This window comes from Mauremys mutica, chromosome 8, assembly GCF_020497125.1.
Source record: "Mauremys mutica isolate MM-2020 ecotype Southern chromosome 8, ASM2049712v1, whole genome shotgun sequence".
Classification (NCBI taxonomy): domain Eukaryota; kingdom Metazoa; phylum Chordata; order Testudines; family Geoemydidae; genus Mauremys; species Mauremys mutica.
In genome coordinates this window covers 45,092,927-45,109,819 of record NC_059079.1, presented here as the reverse complement: position 1 = coordinate 45,109,819, position 16,893 = coordinate 45,092,927, and the positions used below count along the sequence as shown (strand labels likewise).

The 16,893-nt window shown below is 42.5% G+C and overlaps 1 protein-coding gene across 2 annotated transcripts in view; it reads right to left on the bottom strand.

The window, feature by feature from the left end:
* Positions 1-224: 224 nt before the first annotated feature.
* DENND1B (DENN domain containing 1B) overlaps positions 225-16,893 on the bottom strand; it is a 268,816-nt gene continuing 252,147 nt past the window's right edge. For both annotated transcript variants that reach the window (XM_045028045.1, XM_045028046.1), the window contains 3 exons: positions 16,378-16,466; positions 11,224-11,440; positions 225-8,885 (listed from right to left, as the gene is read on the bottom strand). In XM_045028045.1, coding sequence (XP_044883980.1) covers positions 8,328-8,885; positions 11,224-11,440; positions 16,378-16,466 — 864 coding nt within the window. In that variant the 3' untranslated portion in view covers positions 225-8,327. The remainder of the gene's footprint in view (positions 8,886-11,223; positions 11,441-16,377; positions 16,467-16,893) is intronic.

Below are 16,893 nucleotides of genomic sequence, written 5' to 3'. Positions count from 1 at the left end.
ATATTTATACACTTTGAAGATGCATTATATAAATGCTAATTATTAATAATAAACACTTGATTAGCTTCTCCAAAATGGGTTGTGAAAAGCTCATACCATAACATCACCATATTGTTTTAAACTACACTTCTAATGGAAAAAGATAATCTCACATCCTTTTGCATGAGATATGTAAATCAAATCACTACATCCAACAAAAACCTGCACACCACACTGGCTTTGATTTTGGTAAATTTTATTTTATAACACAATGTGGGGCACTTTATGGTAATGTGGAGTTCACCAAAAACTTTGCACTGACATTATAACTTGGAAAAAACACAATTTATTGTACATACACAGCGTGCTACTGGTAGTAGTCTAAGGTCTGGTCTGTAATTCTGGAGATGATTTCATACTGTAGGCTAAAGTGTGCGACAGCACAGAGTAAAGTCCTAAATTTGGTGGCAGTTTTAATAAAAGCCAGTGTCTGATCCTATTTATAAACATGCTAGAACACAGTGTTAACAATTTATTTAAATACCTCTGTGATTATTAAAAGGATCAATAAAAGAATTACATCTCAAAACATCCTGTACTTCATGTCTTTCCGGTAGGTAATTAAAGACGTCCCTACTGGCCCATAAGAGCTTTATAAAGACTTTTCCCAAAGATGGCTAAAAAAAGCTCTGAAAAAAAGTTTAGGAATAATGCCAAGGCAGGTTATTACTCTCTGTTCAATGCTGATGCTTTTTCCTTCTCTCTTTCAGACACAGATTTAAAAAACCAGTTATTTCCTTGAACAAATGAAACATTTTTACTTATCTTCTCCTGAACAAAATGGTGAATTAACACAATATATGCTTGTTTGTGTGTTGCATCCAAAACTAACTATTCCACAGTGCTTTATCGCCCAATTCAAGTAAATTAATTTAAACCAGTTCTTGACAGAAGCTTGAAGGTTAAAACAAAATGTACATCAATAGATAATTTAATTTACAGAAAATTAAAAAGGTACTGGCAACAATTGATTTAAGCAATGATTTATCACAATTAGGGCTGTCACAAACTAGATTCTGGATATACATACAGTAACCACCATAAATTATTATCTAGCATTGATTGTATTGATTATATTGAGAATAGATGCTTAACTTGTTAAAAAAAAATCAAGTGATAAACTAAGCATCAGAAGTTCTAAATGTATAAACAGAAATTACTCCCACTATGTTCTTGTAACATACTGTGAGTAGAAGATAGACATTATTACTTTTGCTTACTTGTTTATTAATCACTGCTGAAACCATGTTTATTACTATAGTACAATAACATGACAAACACAATCATTTCCAGTCACATTTGGAGATGCACATTTGCCAGGTGACAACGTACTGTTTATATTTTTATCATACAACCATATTAAAATGCTACATGTAATTTTATACAGTTCCAAAAATATGATCTCAAGGATCTGCTTGAAAAGCAGATGTGCATATTTGCTGGAACTAAATTACTTCAAAAAAAGAAAAGGAAAAATATTGCACAAAATCCAGTAATTTTTTGAAAGTCAATATGTGTCCCTCCACATCCAAGTAGCTCCCTTACTTTAACAGAAACATAACAGCATTTTACACAATCAGAATCAAATGTCAATTTACTTGAATTCCACTTCTATTGTTCCAGGGCTAATACTGTTAGTGGATTCTAAATGTGAATCCTGTTAAAAGTGATCTAAGAAATGTACAAACTAGCTTCTGTTGAGCACATTTTACTGTAGTAAAACCTGGGCTATAGTTCATACTTTGAATTTTTCATCTCAACTACAGCTGGGCAAAAGTTTTCAACCTAAATTTGTTTTGGTGAAAAATGCAGATTCAGCGACATCAAAACATTTAATGAATTTGCATAACACCACCAAATTATTTTGGTTGAAACCCCCGGCCCGGCTAAAATCCCACAGGCCCATAATTAGAGCATTCACCTGACAGGTGGCAGATCCCTGTTCAAACCCCTTCTCCCACCTCCCAGGGGAGTACCCTAACCACTGTGCTAAAAGATACAAGAGAAGTCCTTTTCTTCTGCTTCCTCTGGCTGTTCTGTATAAGCTCATCTATGGGGGCCTGATTCAGTGGGCAGCCTTTGAGCATGCCTACTGGATTGGACCCCTCAGGCAAGTTTAACGCTGAAAGGTTGTTTTCTCCTGGTTTGTGCATCATTCTGGAGCTTATGCAGGAAATAGGTGTCCGGTTGCCCACGGGGAGGAAGCACTGTGTGTGCTCAGAGGCAGAAATGTGGGCTTCTAGGGAGTCCAGTGGGTTTAGGTGCCTTCAGGGTTTCAGTGGGAATATTGGGCAAAGCAGTGATCCCAAAACTGGAGACTTAGGCACCTAACTCCTTTTGGGCAGTCAGCCCATGGTGCCTTATGTGACAATAAGCATCTGCTAAGACAGAAACCCCTATGTAAACCCCTAGGAACAGGCACAATCCTTGTAATAGTATTGACAGGGAGGATGGAGGGCAAAGCTTCCATGGATCAGCAGTTGTGTAGGCTCCTTGCTCCTGAATGGGCTACTAATGTAAGTTTTATTACACAAAGGGCCACATTTTCAAAAGGGCCTCAACCTAGAATCTAGTTTCCCTGCATGAAGTTTTGTTCCCTCAATCATTTACATGCACATAAAACAGATTATAGACATTTACCAATATGATTTGAGGGTTGCACAACTGATTGTTCTGTAGAACTGAACCCACAATTAATTGTGGATGGAAAATTGAAGGCTATTTAACTGGTTTAAAATTTCTTTGCCTAGAAATATATAATTAACAATAACATGGGGTTAGGAAAAACTCATTCTACAGCCTGAAAGACAGAAAAACCCAAATTGTGAAATCTTAAAAAATTTAACAGTTAGGTAGGATTTCAAAGTTGCTCAGTGTTGGTCTAAGTCTGCTCCCACTGAAGTCAATGTTAAAATGCCCCATTGACTTCTCTGAAAGCAGAGTCTAGCTAATGCTGAGACTTTGTGAAAATCCCACCTTTAGCCAATCAGCAATATCACTCTCAGAAATGCTACGTGACTGTGAAGGTTTCAGTCAGGACAATTATTTCTCAGCTTCTCGAACTCCACTCTTCCTTCAAAACAAGCCTATTTTTGAAGTAACGATACCCCAATACATGGCACTGTGACTGACAGACTGTTCTCAATCATCTCCTGTACAGAGCTCTCTCTGCATGCATACAGGGAGGGCAGGGATTGGCATCCATAGTTCTGTCCATCTCTGGACTTCTGTAAAGGATTTTCACAGTATTGGGGATCTACACATAGAGAGATGAGAAGGCTATAATGGGGGCCACAGATCATGCTTCCCCCCCTGTGCGGGATTTGATGAAAAGGCTTCATTGGAGTCACACTGCAAAACAGCTGGAGTGAGACAAGGTCCAGGACTCCAGAATACCCACTAAGATCCACAGGTTCTGGGGGATGAACCCTCTGCTCATGGGTTGAGGGGCCCAGCTGTATCATCCCAATGGAACAATACAGGGAAAAGTCAGAGAGGGGAATCCTGAAGAGTGACTGTCCCTTCTCCTGATGCTCTCATGCTGTTTTTCTCTAAGCAGAATGGGGATATGGCTCACTTCATGGAGGCACGGTGCACAATCTATTAGAGATGAACTGAAGACGTGAAATCCAAGTCCCAGTGTAACTGACTAGGTCAGGACTTTGTCCCTAAGTATGGATAAGAGAGTGCAATGTTAAATCAAAAAAATCTCTTATTTCCCTCATGGGGGGGAAATGGGACACTCATAAAGATACTGATTCAGCTAAAAAAACAGGTGCCTCTACTGGAGTCCTGAGCAGCTTTTTCACTGAACTGAGTTCAGCTCTCACCAGTAGATGGAAATTAACGCTGATGCTTTAGAAGGCATTAGGAGAATTCACACAGATGAGAATAGTTGAAAACTTGTAAAATCCTTGACATGGACAATTTTTCTTACCATGGGACTCTCTGTGATAATCAAAATACTGTAGACGTGGCCTACAGACAGACTGATACTGCACTAAGAACAGAGTAGAGCTGTGTTGGCTGGACATAGCAGAGTTGCTACTCTATTTGATAAATTTGGCATGGTTAACTGGTTTTTTGTTGTTAATATGGAAGATGCCTGGTAATTTTGTATGTTTAAATAAGGCACCAATATTAGCCTTTCAAAAAGACATTTGATATCAAGTGGTAAAGAATCTAAAAATGTGGCTAAATTTAAATTAATCAGACATAGATAACGAGGCTATATGTTAAGGTATGTAGGTTCAACAAGAAGGAAGACACAATAGTCAAAATACTGTAAACATTCTACGAATCACATCAGCAATATGGGAAGGATTTGACATTAGTGTGGCAACCCTAACACATTCATGGCTATTGCAATAAAAAATAATTCAAAAAGTTGAATTTTAAGAGCCATCTATTAACTTTCTACTTCTTCAATTTCACTTATCAGAGATGTGAATATTACTTATAAAACAATAACCCATCAAGGCATCAATGTTGTACAAATCCCAAATCATTTTTTCAGTGCTTTACTCCTAATAATCATTAAAGGGACATTAGCAACCTGGTATGCCCTACAAATTCTCCTCCAGTGAAGTGCCTAAGGGAGTCAGGTGCCCAACTCCTATCAAAAGTCAGTGAAAGACGGTCCATTAGATGTTTTTGAAAACCCCATCCTTAAATCTCAAGCTGCATTCCCGAAAGATGCTTTTATAGATTTAAAAGTAAACATGACTAGAATTTCTGATAACCTTATTTTTTCCTCCAAGACAGAAACTGATACGTCTCTAAGATATAAAAGCATTTAATATAACATCTTACAAATGTGCATAGTGCCTATTATCCTAGTAGATTCCTAATGTCTTTTCACATTATCTCATTCTGATTCCTCCTAGCCCTACCCAAGAATTCACTTCACCTATTGTGATATGGTGTGCACCCCACACCAGCCCTGATAGGGTGAATGAGGGCCTGAGGCACTAATTAGGTCACCTGACATCACCTGAGAGGAGGGCCAGGGTTAACTGAGAGGGAAGCCCAGCTTGGGGGAGGGCTGGGCCAGCACTAAAAAACCAGGAGGCTGAAAGCAGCAGGCAGCTTGCAGGTAAAGGAGTCCGCAGTTGCTCCCCTGGGAGGAGGGAGGCCTCCCGGAGCAAGGAGGAATTCCAAGGCGAGAGTAAGCTCTGGTGTAAGATCCTTTCCTGGTGTAAGGAGTCTGGCAAGAGGCTAGGAGGGGTGAAGTAGCCACGGGGAGTACAGTTGGCTCCAGTAGTAAACTGAGAACCAGGAAAGAGAAGATACGGAGGCTTGGTAGGAAGGAGACTGGGGAAACAGTGCCAGGGAATGGGAATGAGGACCTGGATTGCTCATTATAAGGTCCCTGAGCTGGAACCTGATATAACAGGTGGCTCCGGATTCCCCTGCCTGCCACTGGTATAGTGGCACAGAGCCCGAGGAGGGCTGAATGCATCTGGCAGCAGCATCTGGGCAGTTGTCCTGTTGGACTTTATAAGTCCACCAGGAGGGGTGGACTAAATGGTAACCTAGCTAGAGGGCCAAGTTATTTGAAGAAGGGCTATTGCAGAGCAAGCAATGAGCGGCAAGGGGGCACCCGATGCAGCAAGAGTGACTTTCTCTGACCTATATGCAAGGAGGCACTACCAGAGAGTGGCAACCCTGTTAAACCTACAAAGGAAAGCTGTCTTCTCAAGGGTGGGACTGTACACAGGAACACCACACAACAGGAAAAGAATACTGTATTCAGTTGAATCTGGGACTTAAGGTTAGCAAAATGCAGTTACACAAATAAGAATGCAACTGAACATTTCATTTTTCTAGTGTTATCAGAGTAACAATCAAACGAGAAGTGCTAAGAGATTGGTAAGACTTTTCTTTTTCCTGTCTTATCTTAGATGCACCTAACAGCACAGCATAACCTACTTGGGTACTGATTCAGGACCAACAAAGAAAAATGCCACTTCCCGATTCCCTGTACCACCTCCTGCAACATCTTGTGTTTTCCTTCGAGCTCCCCCATTTAAACACTGTTCAGACCTGACACTTCCTATTTCTTGATATCTGATAACCCAGCTAAAATGTTTAATAGTTTACGGGTTAATAATTTTGGTCCTCAGTAACTCAAACACAGCTTTGCCAAGTGCCACTTTTTGGCATAACACAAATAAAGATTCCACTTGCATCTCAGATACTATGGTGATATGTACTACAGAAAACCCCAAGACAGATCAAGATGCAAATCTTACAATCATCCTCCGCACCAATAAGCTGCTGAGGTCCTCTTCAGAAATATACACTGAACACACCTATAAAAACTTTCATGTTCTAATCAGCCAAGGACATTATATTATGAATTGTGAGTCCTGACCTTTTCCTTTGTATGTAAAACGGGACACTTTGGTGGAAGGGCCTCATACCATTACCCAGTCATGCGGCCCATCCTCACCAGTGGTGTTGCTAAAATCTGCTTCCCCGCTCCTTTTCTCCCATCCGGAGTCTGTAGTTTGGGATACAAGACCTTCTTTTACAATGCCAGGGATGTTGCCAACAAACTTATGTGAAATGACAAGATAGTATTAGACACTAGATCTCATGGGCAGAGCATCAAACAGCCACCGCCCCGCAACCTCCCCAAAGGGATCGCACACCAATTCCCTTGAGCCACCTGACATAACCAATTGCCTGATGCTCATGGTGATAAAACAGGAAAAGAAAAGCCAAATTGCATTAGCCAAGAGGAAACTTCCTTTGTAAACCCAAACATGACAACTGGTGTTAACCTGTGCAGTGATCCACTACCAAAGTACTGCAGCTCAACCTGCCCCTAACCCCTGCCTTCTTCAACTTGCTCTCCCTGGTCTGTGCTGAGGATACCACTAAGCCGTCCTTGCCACAGAAGAAGATTCCTTCTGTTGGTGAGGAAGAGTGGGAGAGCATTCCTCACAGTGCCAAATCCTGTTACTCCTTGCTTTGTGTTACACATGCCAATAGACAGTATTCAAAGTTGCCATTTTTGGCCTAGTATGGTTCACTCCAGAATGTACTTGTTCTGATCCACAGAGGGTAGGGGACAAAGAGGGGTGGACAAGGACAATGAATAGATGTGCTCCACTCAGGGAGGAATCTACTATTTGAATTTTAAATACAGAAATATCCTTTAGGAATGCTACATGCTCGAAGGGGGATAAACGTTTATGCCTAAATATAGTACATGCAGCATCCATTTAATTCCCTTCCTTGTAATTTGCATTCTTAATAGCTGAACCAATTACTTTTGATGTCTAGTGTTATAAGTAATCTTCATTCACTGCTCTTTAAAATACTGCACAGCTCAACTAAACAAAACTCCTAAGAAGAAAAGCAATAATTTAATGTTTCTTTTAAAGGTGGCTTGTAAAAATCAAATGGTCATGTTCAGCAGTGGCACAAATTAATTTTAGTATAGAATTATTAAATTGTAGAAATTTAAAAAACAGCAATAAAATCTATCAATTTCACTTACACTTTCCTTTCTGAAAATTCCTAGATGAAAACATCTACATTGAGACACTGGATAATATGTCTTTAAAGTGCCTTAGTTGTAAACAGAAGTTAAGTAACTTCACATTATAATTCAGCACTTCATAAGAGAAAAGTATGCACCATCTTTTCAAGGTCTGGAAGACACGGCCACAGTTTCTGTTTATAACAAGCTCCCTATTATTGACAAGAGACCTTTTAGTTTGGAAAAGGTCTTTTTCCCTTTTGCTCAAGCAGATACCTGCCATGGAAAATCATTATTGCTCTTCTGAATGTTTGCAAGTCATCTTGTAAGATATTTAAACCTTTTCCCAAATGATTAAGGCAATTAAATCATTACAAACATCGATATTTGTAATTTTCTGAAAAATTTAAACTGTTTTGTTCATTTCATGCCCAACAGGATTAATACAGTACCTTCAGTATCTGGATATATGCAAAGGTGATACACTTCCTGCTGCACAAAGGAACATTAGTAAGCACCATGCACCAGTTGTATATTTCACATACATACAAACTAGTACCTGATTTAAGAGTGCATTAGTATATTTAGTTCCATCTTGTGGACTTAAACACAGCCAACAAATTAACTGAGAAACATATAAGCAGATGTCTAAATCCATGTACTAAACAAACAGAAATATTTTAAAATGTAAAAGTAATTATTCCTTTGTGATCTTTTGGTTATCATGTGTTACATGGACTCCTGAGTAATCTCTCTTTAACCTCTCATGGAAGTAGTTTCTCTTCTCAAAGTTCCCTTACGCTTTATTTCCACTGCTATTACTGGAGTAATGATCCTCTGAAATGTTTAAACTGTGGTGGAAAGCAGAGGTTATTTTACATAATGACACAACTTCATGAAGAAGCTCGCTTTCTTCTGGGGTTTCCTTTCCTTCATCCCCTTCTTTTTGCCAAGGAATTAGAATGGATGGATGTTGACAAAGGTTCACTGGGAGCTGATCCTCTGAGGTATTGCTTAGTGTTTCATTCGGTTTTATCTTCCTATGGAAGGAGTCATCTACTTGGGAAAATTCCAGAGAAGCAAGTTGTGCAACTGATCGTGTTGGAGAAGATGACTTTACAAAATCTTTAGGGAAATCCACATGGTCAGCACTAAGGATTTTGTCACTATTTTCCTCCTGCAGCACAGAGACAGATTCCATCTGGTCACTAAAATCAACTTGCTTCCTTGGCGATGGAGGGAGCTGTTTCCCATGGAGAACACTATCATCCTGACCAAGATTCCACTCCACTGGATCATTAGTACCACTACAGAGCAGAGCGAGGTTGCTCTCACTAGGTGCACTAGACTTGTTCTGAAACAAAGAACATGTGTTGTTATAGTTAATGTCACAAGAAGAACCCTTGCACTCACATCACTGAAAGAAAAATCCTGTGTTCATGAAAGGATACACTTCCCCTGGATTTCCCTAGATACGGAACGGCATAGTAGGGAAACTGCAATGCAAGCTTTTTGACATTGCCTCATCCCAATGTTTAAAGATCACCTCTAGGAATGACAAAGGAGTTCAGTCTCCATTGCCCATTCAACCTTGATCACACAGCTGTGCAGTAAACAAAGATATAGCTTGTGTCAATTGCAATGGTGGTTTTGCATTATGAAAGAAATTGAGATTCAGACCCATGGCCACTGTTGGCAGTGTTGGTCCCAGGATATTAGAGAGACAAGTGGCTGAAGTAATATCTTGTATTGGACCAATTTCTGTTGGTGAAAGAGACAAGCTTTCAAGCTCCATGGAGCTCTTCTCCAGGTTTGGGAAAGATATTCCCAAGGTCACTGCTAAGTGCAAGGTGGAACAGGTTGTTTAGCGTAAGTAGTTAAAACACACTGTAAGACCTTTCAAGGTGAAGTGGACAGTTAACTCGTCTCCAGTCATAGGACAAAAAGGGGGGTTAGTAGGTTACAGATTGTTGTAATAAGCCATAAATCCAATGTTTTTATAAGACCATGATTTTTAGTGTCTAGCACAGTTCTGACTTTAAGATCCTGGGCTCATCTTTTGAAAGTGCTGTGCAGGTTTCCTTTGAGGATGAGGACTGACAGGTCAGATATAGAGTGATCACTTTGTGAAAAGTGTTCGCCCCTAGGTGATAGGGTGTTTTTGTCTTTTATCACTTTTCTGTTTGAGTGCATTCGAGAGCGTAGTGACTGTCTGTTTTCACCTCATAGTTGTTATTGAGCCATTTAGTGCATTGGATGAGGTACACTACATGTCGTGATAGGCATGTGTAGTACCCACAGATCTTGAAAGGTGTGTTGTGGGGGACATTGCTCATTGTAGCAAGAGAGATATGTCTATAGGTTTTGCATCTGTTGTTCTGGCAGGGTCTGGTGCTGCTTTGAATTGGTACGTCTGATCTCTGGGGAGCTTGCTTCTGATAATGATGTTGGGGGGTTGTTTGAAGGCCAGAAGAGGAGGTTTGGGAAAGATTTCTTTCAGGATGTGGTCCCGCTGGGTTGTACTTGTTTAATGATACCTCATGTGGGTTCCAGTGTGGAATGGTAGGTGACAACTGAGGTGTGCAGTCAGAGGTTCCCCCCCTCCCCTGTACAGAAGCAGATTTTCCTGGGATATATCTACTTCCACCTTGTATTTAGCTGTGACAGTCTGAGTACATGTCTCGGATCTGAAGAAGAGCTCTGTATAAGCTCAAAAGCTTGTCTCTTTCACCAGCAGAAACTGGTCCAATAAAAGATATCACCTCACCCACCTTGTCTTACCCATAGTCACTGGGATTTCTATTCTTCGTTTCAGTAATCAGTTACACACATTTATTATACATCTTTTAGTTCACAAACAAAATGGACATTTTATTAATGCAATCCTTGTGTGGTGCTTATAACATCAATGTTGATATGGATTAGCATCAGAGTTAATTGATCCAGCAAAGGATCGCTAATATGGGAGTGCTTTTGACAACAGCAAATCTTAAGCACTAAACACAGGAGTTGGAACTTAAAGATACAAAAGTATTTTGACAGTGGCCACCAACACCAGGGAGCTGATTTGATGAAGATTTTGAAGATTCAAGCAGAACCTCTGCTCTTGAAAAAGAATCTGTGCCCTGGGTCCAATGGGACTGTGAACTGAATTAGAGGCCTTGAGTGGGCAGACCCATTTGCAGGATGGAGCCTTAAACTGCTACACTGAAAATGAAATGGTTTCTAAAGCAATGACTACTTGGATCCAATGACTTAAACAAGCTGGGAAACTTCCCCAGAGTGATATACTTACACCTACTTTCAATAGGGGAGACCAAATTAATATTAACAGCCTCTAGAACTATAACTGAGACCAATTCCTGCCCAGGGGATAGAGGGAGAGAACATAAGAAGCCTGTGCAGCAGCAGGGTAGGATTCCTAACTAGCCATTAGAGGTGGTTACCACTTCTAATGGCACACCATTGATAAGCTGGCTAGGTGTATACCCAAATCTTCAGCTGATGTGCATTTATACTGTGGCTATCAGCATGAGTTTGTTAGAAAAACATGCTTCTGTTTTTTGGAGCAGCAGCAAGGCACAGTTGTGACCGTATGAACCATTCTTGTATAAACTGGCCATACATGCAGCTTCCACCAGCTTCTATTCTAAATTAATGAGGTTGCTTTACACATGAAAAAGATGACTAACCATAGCCTTATAATCAATATCATCCGTTGATCTAAAGAAATCCAGGCTCTTTGCTCCTGAGAGCTTTCCTTGATCTGAACTGTGTGTGCTCAGCGTGTCCAAAATCTCTCCCAGCAAGTCCATTTCTCCTGTGTGATAAGACTTTACTCCTGTTTCACCAGAATCGTCACTATCATAAAAATAAGTGGAAGCTTCCTCGCTGTCTTCAGACGATAACCTAAAAACAATAAACTTGCATTAGCTAAAAACGTAAAATATTTTATGATATCAGAATGGCAACTTCTGTAAGTAAATAAGGATAGCTTATTCAGAGGCCATTTGAATTTGAAAGTGGACTTAACCTGGCGTTTGTTCTGACAATTTCACCTGCAAATAAGAACATGCAGACAGATGTAGGTGCAAGCAGGGAGTAGGTATCTACATGCCCCAGGAATAAAAGAGGAGGCCAGGTCTTGTAAAGCAAGCATTAAGTAGTGATGGATTTATTTAATGCGTATCATTATGAAAATAATGTTCACAGAGTACAAACAAACAGCCTTTTAGAATATGGTCTACATATTAACAGCATTTGACTGGAAAATGATAACACAGACACCATTGATAAACAAGGAGAAAAATCATGCTGCTACTGGTAGCATGTAGATATTTTTTCTATTCATCAAAGTAACACCAACTGTAACTCCAGTCTCAATGTTTATTACCATTCTATTTAAAAACTACAGCAGGATGCAACAACTGTAGCCAAGTGGCTGGAAGGAGAGAATGAAAGTCAGCGACTCCCACCAGCATAAATATAGGTCCCCCATCTGCATTCCTCTTAATTTAGGTCCCACATCTACCCCAGTCCTAGCCCTCCCTCCCTCTCCACCTTCCACACTCATCGCCACCACCATTTCTACACTCATACTCATTCCCCTTCTTCCCCACTCCTTTGTTTCTCCCCTCCTCTTACCATCTCTGGAATGCTCACTCCATCTCTAAAAAGATCACAACTTCTTCGTATCTGGCTATCTCCAGCCCCTGGCTCTCACAGGGATCTGGATCCCTTCATCTAACTCTGCCTTTGCAGCAGCTCCCCTCTCTTATGGAGGCCTCTCCTTCTCACAGACTCCCTGCTTTGGATCATGGTAGGGGTGTTGAGATTCTCCTCTCCTGTTCCTGCCAGTTCCAAGCCCTTCACCCTCCTCCTTCCCTTCTGGACAGCACTGCACCCTCCTCCTTCCCTTCTAGACAGCACTGCATGGTCCTCTCCCCAACTCCCTTTGCTGCTCTCATCTATCATCCACCCAACTCCTCATCATCAGCCTGCCTCTCTGCTTTTGTCTCCTGACTCCCTCTCCTCTCCTCACAAGCTCCCAAATTCATCCTCAGTGACTTCAACTTCCAGGTTGATGTCCCACCTGATCCCTTAGACACAAGTTTCAGTGCCCTCACATACGCTGATTGACTTCACTTCCATGACCCTTCATGATGTATCCCCATACTATTTATCATCTTTCATTCACTATTGAGATGTTGACTCAAGTCTCCGATTAGCCCATGATGCCAGCCTTCATTGCCCACTCATCATTTTTCCAAACAAATACCTTTATGCTTTCTCCCATGCTATTCCTCCTGCTCGGAAAAAGCCCTTCATAAACATAGAAATGCAGGGCGGCAAGGATCATCTAGTCCAGCCCCTTGTGCTGAAGTAGGACCAAGTATACCTAGATCATCCCTGACAGGTGTTTATCTAACCTGTTCTTAAAAACTTCCAGTAATGGGATTCCACAACCTCCTGTGGAAGCCTGTTCCAGTGCTTAACCATCCTTATATGAGGAAAAACTTTCTAATTATATAACCTACATTTCCCTTGCTGCAGATTAAGCCAATGTCTTCTTGTCCTACGTCAGTGGACATGGAGAACAATCAATCATCATCCTCTTTATAACAGTGCTTAACATATCTGGAGACACCTATCAGGTCCCACCTCCTTTTTTCAAGACTAAACATACCCAGTTTTTTTAACCTTTCCTCATAGATCAGGTTTTCTAACCTTTTATCATTTTTGTTACTCTCTTCTTGACTCTGTCCAATTTGTCTTTCTTAAACTGTGGTGCCACAATTGGACACAGTACTTCGGCTCCTGGGGCCTCACCAGTGGAAACTAGAGCAGAACAATTACCTCCTAGGTCTTACATACAACACTTTGTTAATACACCCCAGAATAATATTAGCCTTTTTTGCAACAGTATCACATTGCTGACTCATTCAATTTATGATCCACTATAATTTTCACAGATCCTTTTCAGCAGTACTATAGCCTAGCCAATTATTCTCAATTTTGTAATTGTGCATTTGATTTTTCCTTCCTATGCGTAGTACTTTGCAGTTGTCTTTACTGAATTTCATCTTATTGAGTTCAGATCAATTCTCCAATTTATCCAGGTTCTTTTGAATTCTAATTCTGTCCGCCAAAGTGCTTGCAAACTCTCCCAGCTTGGTGTTATAAAAATACTCTCCTCTCCATTATCCAAGTCACTGATGAAAATATTGAATAGTACTGGATCCACTATAGACTCCTGTGGGACCCCGTCAGATGTATCCCGCCTGTTTGACAGTGAACCACTGATAACTACACTTTGAGAACAACAAGGAGTCCGATGGCACCTTAAAGACTAACAGATTTATTTGGGCATAAGCTTCCATGTGTGAAAAACCCACTTCTTCAGATGCACATAATGTGGGTTTTTTTACCCACACAAGCTTTCATGCATCTGAAGAAGTGAGGTTTTTTACCCACGAAAGCTTATGCCCAAATAAATCTGTCAGTCTTTAAGGAGCCACCAGACTCCTTGTTGTTTTTGTGGATACAGACTAACATGGCTACACCGTGATACTTTGAGTACAGTCTTTCAACCAGTTGTGAACTCCCCATATAGTAATTTCATGAAGACCACACTTCCCTACACTGCTTATGAGAATGTTTATTCCCCATATGGCTTACATTTGGGTAGAAATATCCACAAAACTACCTATTATTCTCCTTCAAAACCCTCCTAAAAGCTCTCCATTGCTGTGATGCCTTCAAAAGACTTGACAATCACTGACTTTCATGCTGACCAATATTGTCTCCTTGTTTCCTGGCACTACCTCATCTATTTGTTTCTATCAGTCTGTTGTCTCTTGTCTTGCAGGTAGATATGAGCTCTTTGGGAGAGGGACCATCCTTTTCTTGAGTGTACAGTGCCAAGCACAAAGGGGTCCTAGTCCATGACTAGGGCTCCTTGGTGCCATAATAATACAAATAAATAATAGTAATAATATGTTGCCCCTGTTTCTCTGCTACTAAAAGTAGGATTTTATTTCCATAGTAGCAGGGCCGGCTCTAGCTTTTTGCTGTCCCAAGCAAAAAAAATTTTGGCTGCCCCCCCGCCTGGCTTTTTTTTTTTTTTGGCTTTTACACGTTTGCACTTTGCCGTTTTGATTTGACTATTTCAAATTTTTTTTAAAAAATGAAAACAGAGAATTTGTAGTTAGTGAAATAAAAAAATTTCCTACTAGTAAAAAGAACAGGAGTCCTTGTGGCACCTTAGAGACTAACAACGTTATTTCAGTTATTTCGTGGGCTACAGCCCACTTCATCAGATGAGCTATAGCCCACGAAAGCTTATGCTGAAATAAATTTGTTAGTTTCTAAGGTGCCGCAAGGACTCTTGTTCTTTTTGTGGATACAGACTAACATGGCTGCTACTTTGAAACCTTTCCTACTAGTGTAATTTTAACATTTAATTTTAACAAAACCCTCCCGCCTGGCCCAACTCTTACCTTGCTGTGGATCTGGCCCGAGGTGGATTCATCTCCCAACACCGCCGCTCGCAGGGCCAGGGGTTGGGGCTGCTGCTGGATCCCAGCCCCGCTCATCCTTCGTCTTGGCCCTGGCACGAGCTGGGCTCAGCCCGAGCTGCCACTCTGCTCCCCTCTCCCCTCCCCTGGCAGGAAGCAGCGCAGAGGGGAGGAGGAGGACGCAGAGGCAGGGACAAGCCGAGTAGGAGCGGCACGCCCGGGCACCATGTTCCCCCGTCCTCTACAGCCAGAACAGGGCCGCGCTACCAGCTCCCACCTGGGGTGTGTGGGGTGGCCGCTGACCACGAGAGAGTGGCAGGGACAAGCCGAGGAGGAGCAGACTGTCCTCTGCAGCCGGGGAAGGGCCTTGCTACCGGCTCCAGCCGCTCCTGCGGTCAGCAGCCAACCCCTCTACCCCACCCCCAGGCAGAGCCGGTAGCACGGCCCTGTCCCGGCTGCAGAGGACGGGCCACTCCTCAGCTTGTTCGCGCCACTCTCCCTCGGTCAGTGGCCACCCCCCACATGGGAGCCAGTAGCGCGGCCCTGCCCCAGCTGCAGAGGACGGGCTGCTCCTCGGCTTGCAGCGGCGGGGACAAACCGAGGAGGAGTGGCCCGTCCTCTGCAGCTGGGGCAGGGCCGCGCGACTGGCTCCGCCTGGGGGTGGGGGTGGCCACTGACCGCGGAAGAGCGGCGGGAGCCGGTAGCGCGGCCCTGCCCTGGCTGCAGAGGACGGGCCGGTCCTCAGCTTGTCCGTGCCACTCTCCCGTGGTCAGCGGCCACCCCCCACCCTCCCAGGCGGGAGCCGGTAGTGCGGCCCTGCCCCGCCTGCAGAGGACGGACTGCTCCTCGGCTTGCAGCGGCGGGGACAAGCCGAGGAGGAGCGGCCTGTCCTCTGCAGCCGGGGCAGGGCCGCGCTGCCAGCTCCTGCCTGAGGGGTCGGGGGTGGCCGCTGCCTGCGGGAGAGTGGCGGGGACAGGTTCCCCACTTAGCCGGCTCCCTGCCCTGCCGCACTCGGCGGCAGAACAACAGGGTGGTTACCGCCGCCTGGGGCGGTCAGGATCCAGCCGGGACGCCGCTTCTGGTATGAGCTGGGGCCCCTGTATTATGCCACCCCATATATTTTGCCGCCCTAGGCACCTGCTTGTTTAGCTGATGCCTAGAGCCGCCCCTGCATATTAGACCCTAGAACATGTAGCAATTTTTGGGTCAGGAGTCACACTGGCAAAATATTCACTCATGTGAACTCAACTGGTTTAAAAATCCATTTGTGGGACTCACTGACATACATATAGTCTCTCTCTGTCTCTCTCACACACAGAGGTTGCTTACTTGCTTGTTCTGTCCATTTCATCATCGTCATCGTCATCCAGGGCAGAATCATGATTGCTGACATTGGAAAGGTGTTGGTTGAAACGCGTCTGGAGAGGAAAAATTAACATTGTGATCTTTCTTTATTTTCTTGCCTTTTGATCACTGTTCATTTGGGGTCTGACCACCCTCTACTCATTTATTTCAATGAAAGTAGAGGCCTTAGAAGAATTGAGCCTTTGATGGGGAGCATTATGTATTATGTATCGATAAGGGAAGTCCTTTAGGGATTCTCATAGGAGGACCAAAAGAACTCAAACATCACCAATAAAAGAGTAAACAATGCAGTACATTTTTCTTTATGGACATAGGTAGCCTAATAATTCATGTAAACCCTTAACACCAGTTGAAGAAGTTGAAGATGAAGAAGCTGCACTGAAGAGCACAGGGTATTTTTTCTTGCAAGTATCTTAGACAAATAACTGTGGTTCAGTGTCTCCAGACATAAACTTTAGAACTTCACACAAGTACAAGTGG